Source organism: Chionomys nivalis, chromosome 5 (genome assembly GCF_950005125.1).
Source record: "Chionomys nivalis chromosome 5, mChiNiv1.1, whole genome shotgun sequence".
NCBI classification, from domain to species: Eukaryota; Metazoa; Chordata; class Mammalia; order Rodentia; family Cricetidae; genus Chionomys; species Chionomys nivalis.
In genome coordinates, this window is record NC_080090.1 from 109,091,434 (window position 1) to 109,103,798 (window position 12,365).

Here is a 12,365-nt window from a genome sequence, read left to right on the forward strand (position 1 = left end):
AACCGTGAAAAGGTCTGGGGCCAATACATTCTGTACAATTTGAGGAAAGAAATGATTACATGTCGTGAAGCAGTGGGAATTCGCAGAAACCGTGCTATTGAGAATGAAGTGGACGCATGTAAAGGTGTTAGAGTCCCTGATAATGTTGTAGGGAGCTGCGGGCCTGCCTTTTGTCCCGCCCGGCTCCCACATGGTTAGCTTTATACCCGAAATAACAACACACAAACTGTATCCTTTTAAACACTGCCTGGCTCATTATATCTAGCCTCTTCTAGGCTAATTCTCACGTATTAATTTAGCCCATTTCTAATAATCTGCGTAGTACCACTAGGTGCGCTTACCGGGAAAGATTCAGCATGTCTGACCTGGCAGCTGGCTGCATCGCGTCTGCCTCTGAGAGGAGCTGCCCTGCATCTGAGCTCACTTCCTCTTCCTCCCAGCATTCTGTTCTGTTTACTCCACCCACCTATGTTCTAACCTATGAGGCCAAGCAGTTTTTTTTATTAATTAACCAATGACCTTCCTCCATCATGATAAAGATTAATTAATTATATTCTGCTTATACCTCCCAAAGCCTTGGTGGGTAGAGATAAAGCAGATGAAGTTCAAGAATCATTACCAAAATCTAGTGAACTCCCCACAGACTGCCTTTTTAGTCAGGGACATTTCTTCCTAAACCACTAGAGTTAGGCCAGAGCTGATAATGACTCAGCCTTTTCACAGCAGTCTTTTAGTCTAGATGCAGAATTCTTTGTGCTATTTCTGCTGCTTTGGCCAAGCCTTTTAGTCGGTCTACTTAAATTTGAGCATACTATGCACATAAAAACACTAACTGTGACTTCCCCCAAAGTACAGAGGGTTGGTATCAAATGTCACATGGATGTTGCTGTGAACTTTTTTTGGCTGGGGAAGAGGATTATCCACTGAGCAGCCCTCAGCATGATGGGAGGTAACAGTCCTGTCACTGGAAGGTGATGATAGTTGGAAAGCATAACAGATACAGGTTAAGGCTAGGACAGATATTCTGGTTCAGAAATTCAACTCAGCTAGGCTCAGCAGAAAGATTTCCTGCTCAGAGTCCTAGAGTAGAGAAAGAAAGACACAATTTAAGAGTGTGTCAAAGCCGGGCAGTGGTGGCGCACGCCTTTAATCCCAGCACTCGGATGGCAGAGGCAGGCGGATCTCTGTGAGTTCGAGGCCAGCCTGGTCTACAAGAGCTAGTTCTAGGACAGGAACCAAAAAACTATGGAGAAACCCTGTCTAAAAAAATCCAAAAAAAAAAAAAAAAGAGTGTGTCAGGCAGAGCAGCATGTTAGAAAATATACAAATGTCTATTATATAAAGTAAAAGTTTTATTGGTCTTATTTTTTCGGCTCTATAATGGTTAGGAGGAAATATCTTGAGGACTAAATATGCTTTTCTCATCATATACAAGACATTTAAAAAAGACGACAATCCAAATAAGTGGCTAAAATTCATATTTCTATTAATATATGTTGTAGGATTTGTTCCTTCTGAACCTAATCAGCCTTTCTTTCTTGTTTTATTTAATTTATATATTTATTTATTTGTTGTATGTGTTTATGCCTGTGTCTGTGTTAATGCAGATGGCCAGACATAAAGGATTTTCTGGAGCTAGAGTTACAGGTAGCTGTGAGTTGCCATGTATGGGTACAGAATCTGAACTTGGGTCCTCTGAAAGAACAGTAAAGGCTATTAACCACTGAACCATCTCTCCATTCCTGCTGTTTTGTTTTATTTTAATTTTTTTGTCAATATAGATGTGAAATAATCTCCTAAACCATAGTTTTCTTGAATTGAAATACACTTTGAATCTGTTCACATACAGAATTTTTTAAGTCACATTATTTATGTAGCTACCTGAAGTGATTGGGCTGTGGACTAGGGATAGTCATTGGTCCTACTGAGTCTCTCTTGAGTTTTAAAGATGAGAAGAGTGTTATTGATGTTGATCAGGTATGTCTTAGGTGATCGGCGTTATCCATGAGGAAACTGATGGACAGACAGATGATGTGACTGTGTAAAGCCACAGAACTAGAGACAGTTAGGGCATCTTGCACACATTGGTCTTGAGCCCTAGTTTTGTGACTCGTATTTTGCTGGTGTAATAGAAGTACCGTGGCTTCTGTCAACAGATGTGTCACATTTCACATTCCCTCCATAATTAGGATTTTAGGCATTTTCCACCTAGGCTAGTTTCCTTCGTTTTCCAGATTTTTATAACTTTTTTGTACTTTTTCTACAGACTTTTTCAGGTTTGATTCGCTGTTCCTTGGTTATCCACTGGGGAATCACTATTGCTTAGTGAACAAGTGTTTGGTGTTGGGATGGACAGAGCTGCGATGTCAAGGAATGAAATGATGGTCCTGATGGGCTTTTCCCCTCCTGTAGGGTCTGTTTTTTCCACAGATGGTCTCTTCTGCTTCTCTGGAGGAGCATGCATGGCCTGTCACTGCTTCTTTTTCACAGCCAAGCTGAAGTTCTTTCTAGGGATGGCTTTCCAGTGTTCTAGTCTCTGGTTTCCGGGGGATTTCTGAACAGTGGTCCTTGCCCTGCCATGATGGATGAGGTTAATAGTGCATGCTCTAGTTCACACCCTGGGCCAGTATAGCTGTGCCCTGGAGCGCCATTTGACTCAGCTAAACCTTGAGTCTTCTTTATATTTTGTTGAAGATTGAATTCAATATTGTATCTTCAGCTCTCAGAGGAATCACTGTCATAAGGGCAGCACTTCTGTCTATAACAGTAAGTTACAACTCCCAGGAAAGGATGCTGGATAGCAGAGGATGCTTGCTCTGAGGTGTACCCTTATTAATAATTTCTGCATCTGTAGATTTGGGGAAGGATCTGAGTTTAGTAGCACAGCTTCTTTGGATGTCCAGCTTTTCTTGTTTGGGTATCAGGCAGGCCCTCTAGTAAGAACACTTTTCTCTTTTGGATGAGATGTCCTTGGTCGGTCTGAGCTGATGTACTGACTTGTTTTGGTTCCAGGATGTGGGTCTGGTCAAAGAAGAAGCTTGTGGTCGCTTTTGTGGTCTCCTTGGCTGCTCAATGTCCTATGGCTGTTATCCATTGGATCCATGTTCTTACTATAGATGTTCCTGTTTCCACTGTGGTTCCCATGAGACCATGCTGTCTGATTTTTATCCTGTTAATGTGCCTGCTTCCTCCTGATTCCAGCAGGAACAGCTTGTACAGAATGAGGAATGGAGCAAGAACAACTTAATGTTTAATCATCTTCTCTCTGTCCAAAAGGAGCAGTGTTAGGCTTCTCTTTCTTTCTGAACTCCCAGGGAATAGTATACTTAGATTGGCCAGAGCAAACTAGTGAAGGTGAAGGTGGTAGAAGGAAAGAGTTGTGAGGATGCACAGCATCCTGAGGGTCATAGAGAATGCTCAGCGTGGTTTCTTCAGTGAACAACATAAAGCAGTCCTTGCCTTTACAGGCATATAGCCTAGAGACATCAGACCCCAGGAAGGTATGTAAGTATGTTGGTGAGCATGTCACACTTTTCAAAACGGGTTGGAGTATTCTATTTTGATCATATTAAAAGCCAGAGTTCCAGCTGGGCGGTGGTGGCGCACGCCTTTAATCCCAGCACTTGGGAGGCAGAGGCAGGTGGATATCTGTGAGTTCGAGGCCAGCCTGGTCTACAAGAGCTAGTTCCAGGACAGGCTCCAAAACCACAGAGAAACCCTGTCTCGAAAAACCAAAAAAAAAAAAAAAAAAAAAGCCAGAGTTCCCACAGTGGTCTGAACTCCATAACATCTGCTGGTGGCTCCACTTTGTGGCCTGAACTCAGTCATTGCTTCCCTGTGTTAGCATGTGATGAGAAATACTCTGCTTTGGGCTGCTTCCTCCGACTGTGAACAAGAAATGCTACTTTCATGAGATTCCTGGGTTCCCTAAAGGGTACACCATAATTCTATCTATAGACAGTAGTCACAGGAAAAATGAATTAAATTTATTATTTTTTTCTCTAGGTTGCATCCCAGCGCATAAGCTCAGTAGACCTCTCGTGTTGTAGCCTTGAACATCTGCCTGCCAACCTCTTCTACAGCCAAGACCTTACTCATCTCAATTTAAAACAAAACTTCCTGAGGCAAAGCCCCACCCTTCCAGCTGCCAGAGGACTTGGTGAACTGCAAAGGTGAGCCTGTTGAAGTGCTACAGTCCTTCAGAAGAGCCTAGCTGGGAGTTTTCTCTTGACTATCCTTACAAGTCTATTTTCCCTCAGAAGGCAAGATAAAATGACTTTCTTATACAGTGAGGACAATGTCGATTATCACTCTGAAATTTTCCCTAAGGTTTCCTGCCTTTAAAATTTTTAATTGTAGTTATTCATTGGGTAGATTTACAAAAGAGCAGTGCTTTTTAAACAGACTCCATTCTCTAGAATATCTGCAAATAGGTTGTGAAAAATTAATAGTCCTTAGCGTGCTTCTTCTAACTTCAAGAGTCTGTTAAGAATACAATTTTTTTTGTTTTGAAATTTATGGATCAGTTTTTTTTCAATGAAAATACTTATCTTAGAAATATAAGAACCAAGGTTTAAATCCAAAACACAGTGGCATCTGGAGGTTGGGTTGAGTCGTGTGTGAAGGCTGCGTATTCTGCCCCATTACTACTAGAAGCATCTGTAAATCAGGTCTGAGAGCTTGCATCTTCTTTGCTGTCCCCTTCTGGAGTAATGACCAACCTTGATTCTGTGGGAATGAACCACCTCATTAGTGCATGTAGAGACTGTACTGGAAGAGGATGTAGCTATGTTCAAGGAGCAGTGGGGTTTATATCTTAAGTGGCTGATATGGTTAGAGAAAAAGCCATGCTAACCAGTCATTGTGATTATATATTTATGGTTTTTACCACCCAGAAAGAAAAATCAAACCAATTTTACTATAAAATCTGTATATTTAATTGCAAAATAAGATAGTATTCTTTAAAAATTAACATTTTAAAGTTAGTGTACAAATAGACTTCATTGCGCCATTTCCACGGGCCTTTGTGTCTCCATACTTTGTTCTAATTTTTCTCCTCTCTGCCTCATCACACCCTAGGCCCAATCCCTAAGAGAGTGCTTTAATTGTTCTTTCAACTGTTGTGAATATTCTTTGATACCATACCTAAGTTTGACAACTGATATCTTAGAATAGAAAGGGGCATTTTTAACTAAGCCCACTTGAGGGGTGAGGACTATGGGATATCCAGGCAAACCCCAGTTAGTAAGGATCCCAGGAGGAAATTAGATTCTGGGACTAGAGAATGACTCAAGGGGTTTTCAGTCATATGTGATGTTTTCTTCTTTAAGGAAATATGGCAAAAATGTTAGCATTTGACAAATGCAATTGTAAATATCTGTATGACATTATTTTCTCCATTCTACTTAAGTGTTCCATAGTAATCCAAAATTAAAGCATACATAAGATGATTTTCTTGTCACTTCCAGAACATTCACAAAACAGACAGCATCTGTGAAATGATCGCATATCCAGATGGCCCTCAGTTAAGTGGGATCTGGGCCCCGCCTTGACTGTTGTTTCTTTCAGAGGCACCTGGTACCACCCCTTCCTTCATTCCGCTCTCCAGCTTTCCTGAGTACACACTTCCCTCACTGCCCTGTCAGCTCCTGGGTATTGGAATTCTGTGCAATATTCTACTACAGTTAGAGCAAAATGAAATGTATAAAAACTTTTTTATGCTTTAAAAAGTGTATACTTATTCCTTATTAAAATAATGCTGTATATAGAATTTTAAAATTCTGCTAAAGCTTTATAACAAATGGTTCTCTAAATTTCCAGTACACTGCTCCACCTCTTTACTTTTGTGCCATTTGGATCCATTGTTTTCTCTAATCTCCCTAACTACTATGCACATACTGCCATGCTGGACATTCCATCCTGGTTTGCTACCGTCAAAAGGTGAGGCCTTGTTTCTTCTGTTGTCTCACACCCTTCCTGCCTCATGCTGCAGTCACAGCTCTTTCCCCATTTTCTTGAATGATCCAGTTGGCTTCACTGTTACCATGTTAACATGGAACTGTTGCTCCCACCTAAGGAACTTAAGTTCTGTGATAACATTTCTGATGCTGGCTATACTAGTGGCCTCTCCTTTTCATTTGTATTCTTTTTTCCTTCCTTAGCTCATGTAGTCTTCCTGACAGAACTTAACACCTATTACTTGGATACTGCTCCCCTTCTGGAGCTGGTATAGGTATTTGTCTTTTTGCCTGTTAACTAGCAAAGACAGCAAGTATATCTTTTCCTCAGGATATGTCAGTTCTATGTGAGAGGCTTCCTTTGGCTTCTTAATGATGCATGCCAAGATTGAGAGGGTGGGGAAGAGAACCAGAATCTTAAGGTTAAACATGTAGATTTTTGTCTAGTCCTCTTGTTTGCTGTGCCTGATGTCTTTGAACCAGTAATTCTCTGGGTTAGTTCCTTTGGGAATAAACTCTTTGGCCGGAATCGACGAGATCCAATGTCTCCTTATATTATCCCTCCCCCTCCCCCCGTGTGTGTGACAGAAATATAGGACAGGCATACACAGGCATGTGCATCCTGGTGGGTTCCTCCCAGATACACAGGTCCATCTAACTACTGCCCATATTGAGAAATAGATTGTTATCACCATACAACAATCCTCTCTCTGCCCCCTTGTTAGCACTGATGATCTCTGTCCTGACCTCTGACACTGACTCAATCTTACCTGTTTATATAGTAGACATAAGTGGATGATATAGTGAGTGCATGTATCCAGTTTCTTTCTTATATTACTCCTTGTTAAAAGCAAAGCAGTGTTTATCTTGGTATTTAGCTCAGCAGTCCAGACTGGCCGACTCAAGTGACCTGTATCACATTTTATATTATATAAGCACTGTTTTGTTCTCTGTTGCCTTAAGGTTGAACAGGTGTGGCTAAGAGACTTGGTCTGTGACATTAGAGATGCTGGGCTGACATTTTGTTGCCCTTAAGACAACAAACAAAGGAGACTTCAAACTAGATCCTTCTTAAACAACTTACTATGCAGTACTTGTGTGACATCCGTTGTTCAAATTTGTTTTCAAATAATAAACACCCTCACACACATAAAGACATATATTTTGATGCTAGTGATAAAAATTATAATATATATTTATACTTCAGAAATCACTAATTACATTTTTAAGTTACAGTTTTCATAAGATCATTCTTTGCTGGCATACATGCTTTTTAAAAAAGACTTCTATGTGCCTGAGTTTCTTTGCTGCATGTAAGTATGTGTACAACTGCATGCCTGTTGCTCAGGGAGGTCAATTAGGGTCTTTGGTCCCTTGGCACTGAAATTAGGGAAGGTTGTGAACCCTCATGTCTTCTGGGAATTGAGCCTAGTTCCTTTGTAAGAGCAGCAAGTGAAACTGAGGCATCTCTCCAGTGCCTCTTTGACAATTTAATACATACCATGTATATATAATTTAATACAGTACATATTATACTTGTATATATATTTATTACACACTTCAACTTCTACTACGGTTGGCACTCCCACTTTGCTACAGCCCCTTTTTATACATTCATGTCTCCCCACAGCTTCCTTTCTTGTATTAATATTTTTGTTTTGTTTGTGAGTTACTGAATTTAACCAGAGCCATCTTGTGCCTACAAATTTGGAACTGTCCATTGGAACTTTGTGGGCTCACCTGTGGGTACACAGCTGAAGAGAACAATTGCCCCTCTTACAGAATCCTTCAGCGACCAATAGTTAGCAGGGAAGAATGGGACTCTCTGAACCCTTCTTTGATCCAGGCTTGTGGAGCCCAATAGAGGCCACCTTAGTTGCTCTCGGGCTCATGATTGCAGTGGCTGTGACCTACCCAGGGTGTACTTGGATGTCTCAGGTGAGGAGGAATAAATGTCCTGTTGAGACTGAGCACTCAACCACCGCTCATTCTCAGCACCTACAGCGGCCGGCCGCGAGCGAGTCTCCACATTCATCCAGGAATGTACACTTCTAATGCTGTTTTGAGACAGTGCACAATTTTTATTAGTGTATATATAAGAAATTCATGATAATAAATGTCTACTGCATATTTCACTTGGAACATGCTTTTGAGGTAGCAGAATAATTTACTTTTATATTTTAATTAAGTCTTAAGGAATTAAATTTTAGACTGATGTTAAGACAAATTCTGATACCAGTATTTTAGGAAGAAATTTTATGTACATTAAAACAGATAATTTTATATACAGTAAAACAGATAAGAGCTCTCTTTGAAGTTCAGTGTATTTTAAATTTTCATCTATGAGTATTAAACAAATGATTAATTTTCAAAGAATATTAAATTTGTATTTACATCAGCGTTCTGAGTCTGGGGAGTGACACAGGTCTGCAGTTTCAAAAGGAACACAATGTTTTTGGATATACTGCTAAAAACATTATTTTTGGCTCTCCCACTGGAAACACTGTTCTTGGGTCTCCCCCTGGAAACACTGTTCTTGGGTCTCCCCCTGGAAACACTGTTCTTGGGTCTCCCCCTGGAAACACTGTTCTTGGGTCTCCCCCTGGAAACACTGTTCTTGGGTCTCCCCCTGGAAACACTGTTCTTGGGTCTCCCCCTGTTTATTTTTCCTTTTTTGGACCTGAACTTTTCAACTTGATGTTCAGCATTTAGAGAGGAAAGTGCCAGTAATTTTTGATGGTTTTAATAGTTTTCCCCCCTGATTCTCTGCTACTAATAACTATCCTATAGACAGTACTTTACATAGCCAACTATATCTCTATTTAGGTAAACAAAATAGTCTTTATAAGTCATTGCTGATTGCAATAGACAGTTATTTTTAGTTAATATTTTGTAGAGTCAATCAAGAGTACTTTTTTTCTGGTTTATATTCAAGGCCTCTTAAGTTTTCTCCTTATATTTTAACTTTACTAGTTCTCATATGGTAGCTGATTATATCAACTTACCTGCACTGGTCTGTATTGGTATTCAGATATTTTACCAAACTCACAGCTTCTTATGTTTTTAATAATTCTTTAATTTGCTATTTATTGAAATTTTGTGAGTAGGCTCATTGAAGGATCTAGAGTTTGGGTATAAGGAAGCCAAAATATTTTGTGTGTCTAGCAAGAGTCTACCTGATAACAAGAGAAAAGCATTCATACTGTTATATACACATGAGAGTCTTGGCAGGAAAATGAAAGCCTGGAAAAGAGCAAGCCTCCTTGCCTGTATACTATAATGAGCAAAGAAGTCAGCTGTGAAAAAGTAATAGGGTCTCAGGAAAGATAGCCATTACTTTAATAAGGTCTGTTTGTAGAGATCCGTCTCAGCCTCAATTGCCTTCTCGGTGCTAAGAATGTGTCCTCCTTCCTGGTCTGTGGAGGACCTGTTCTCAAGCCCGTCTCTCTTGTTTCAGGTGAATGGAGGGGACCAGAGGGCATCTTTATTTCCTACTTTTTGTCTTTAGTTCAAAACAATCCTTATAACATAGAGGCAGATTTAGGGGGTAACATCTTCCGTCCTCCTTTATAATGAATGGCAATAGAGTCTCTGTACAGTTGTCGTACCTGCAGCCTTCGAAAGCACAGTGGACCGCACCCAGACTGCAATAGCTGTGTGTGCTCCATTTCTCCTTACTTTGTTCATTTTTCTTGGAATGTTTGTAACTTAAGTTAAATTTCTTTATCCAAGACCATACTAATATATTAATCATTCCATTTAATTGATAGGCCTATGTTTTAGTAAATTCTTGACAAACTTCTGATTATATTTAAATTACTTAATTCTGTATATGGAAAATTACTTTGTTAAATACACATTACTTGAAATGTTTCGCTCGTCTTGGATCACTTTGTTCTCACTGTTATTCATGAGCATGGGTGGGCGCCCTCGTTCCAACTCTTGCGCTTTGTCAAGTGCTGTAGAGAAGCAAAGCTAGCACCAGGAGCCGGACTGCTCTGGAGTGGGGCTACTTTCATAGGAGGAGTGAACTTTTGTCTTAAGGTATTTTGTTATTTAAGATTTCTTGCCTGCATATATTGTGCTTTAATAAAATCCACCACTACTACCTCCCCTCTAGTTCCTCTCCAAGTTCCCCCACCCACTTTTGCCTCCCAACTCGATGTGCCCCCTTCTTTTCTTGAAAATAGGTTATTTTTCACATAAAATATCCTGATTACAGTTTCCCCTCCCTCAGCTTCTTCCAGGCCCTCCCCTTCTCCTCTCCCCAACTGAATAAACTCCCCTTTTCTCTTTCATTAGAAAAGCATAGGCTTACAACAACAAAGCCAATAAAACACAGTATGATATAACAAAGACTATTTCTTTGAGGTTGGATGAAGCAAAAAAAAAAAAAAAAAAAAAAAAAAAAGGGAGGAGGAGGAAGAGGAGGAAAAGAGCCCAAGAGAAAGCGCACAGGAATCAGAGTCCCACATGTCCACACATTCATGAGTCCCCAAAATATACTAAACTGAAAGCCATAATATATATAAAGAGGACCTGGTGCAGGCCCTGAGCTTGCTGCTTCAGTCTCCCTGAGTTCATATGAGCTTTGCTTAGCTTGTTTGGAGGGCATTTTTCTCCCGCTGTCCTCCCTCCGTCCTGGCTCCTGCACTCTGTCTACCAGGTCCTCTTCCAGGAGGTTCCCTGAGCTTTGAGGGGAGGGATTTGATGAAGACTGGATGGAAAGTGAGAACACAACTGTTCCTAGGTATGGTTGAAGAGGTCTGTGGTAGGTGTGAGGGTCCAGACTGAATATGGCCGGCATGAACCAGACCATGGTGGAGGTGGGGGGTGAGAGAGGAGAGAAGAGGGCAAGGGGATCAAGAGAGATCCAGAAGCTGAACCAGGCAGGAGCCAAGACAGCTTGTGTACCAAGAGGCCAAGTAGTCAAAAAGGATCAAAGGCCAGGGGAAGGGCATAACCCCTGGGAGGGAGAGGTTTAGGGTAGGGAGCGGGGTGAGAAGATTTGAGAGGAGTCACAGGTACTGAGACTTATCCAAGGTTTGTGGTTCCCTGTCATCATTCTGCTACAGGAGGAAGCTTCTGGATGGCTGAGCAAAAGTCTTTCCAGAGTGCAAAAGCATGATGATCAGTCACCTTCTATTGTATGCTCATATCTTATCTGTTGTGGGAAAGGAGGCTCCGGCTTTCCAGTTCACAGGAAGTTTAGTTTGAAATCATTAGTAACTTCACCAAAGTATAATGTAAGGTTTAAGTAAGTGTGCCGTGATTAAGATAGTCAATGAGTTCAGCGCAAACAAGAGCAGGAAGAGCCCGGGCCACATCTGCCTTAGGAAAGTCATGTTCACAGCTTCTTTCAGGAGTGTGATCCCGGCATTGTTAAGAATGAAAAGTCTTACACCCCGGTAAATCTCTCCGCTGATGCAATAATCAAAATCAAACCAAATTAGAAAAAGCCCAGGTTTAATGGATGCTGGTGCTCCTGGGTGGCAGGGGAAGGGAGACTGGAAAACCATGTGTTTGTTTTCTGGGGGACAGTTTAAATAGCCTTTGGTCTTGAGCATCTCTGGGGAGGGGCATCCTTTGGCAATCTTTCTTGAAGGTGGTATCTGGACTGAGGTAACTCCCAGGGGGGAGCAGCCTGAGATGAAACTTTCCACCCAAATATTGGATACATGGATGCTAGGTGCTGGTGTGAAGCCTGGACCCAAACATCCCAGACTCTTTGGGAATAAGGATGTTAGGTGACACTTCCAACCAAACAAAGAAAGTTCTCTGGTCTAGTACTGTTAATTCTGCTCAGTGGACATAGTAATTAACTGTTCCCTAAGTCCATATCTTTTTTTTAGGGGGGGGGGTTCTAGACAGGGTTTCTCTGTAACTTTGGAGCCTGTCCTGGAACCAGCTCTTCCTAGACCAGGCTGGCCTCGAACTCCCAGAGATCCGCCTGTCTCTGCCTCCCAAGTCCGTATCTCTATACACGTAGATTAATGTGTCACCACAGCAGCTTCTTTTTCTAGTAGATGATGAGTAATACAGAGACCCACAACTGCTCAACATCTGGAGAGTAAGAGGCTGTGGAGTGCTCAGTTCTAAATGGTAATACATATCACAGTCCTTGCCCCGAGGTTCAAGGATCATTGAGGAAGAGGAAGTGAAAAGGTTTTAGAAGTCAGAGAGAGTGGACTTCTGCCACGAAGAGGTGGCAGGAGAGTCAGAAGCTGGAGAGGGCAATGCAGAGATTAGCACAGAACAGGGGCCTACAGCAGGAGTGGAGCCTCTCTGTGTGTCTCTGTGCAGCTCACTGTGCATGGTGCAGAGACACAAGAAATGGAAACCCATGCTAATTTTCTAAACTTAGCTTTACATCTCTAACAGTTTGTATTTTTCGCTTGGGAGAATTGA

At 41.4% G+C, this 12,365-nt stretch overlaps 1 protein-coding gene across 1 annotated transcript in view; it reads left to right on the top strand.

Annotated features, from left to right (window-relative positions):
• Nucleotides 1-12,365, top strand: part of Phlpp1 (PH domain and leucine rich repeat protein phosphatase 1) — a 219,522-nt gene that overhangs the window by 119,388 nt on the left and 87,769 nt on the right. Inside the window, exon 4 of the mRNA XM_057770046.1 lies at nucleotides 4,006-4,172. Within this exon, the coding sequence (XP_057626029.1) occupies nucleotides 4,006-4,172 (167 nt within the window). The remainder of the gene's footprint in view (nucleotides 1-4,005; nucleotides 4,173-12,365) is intronic.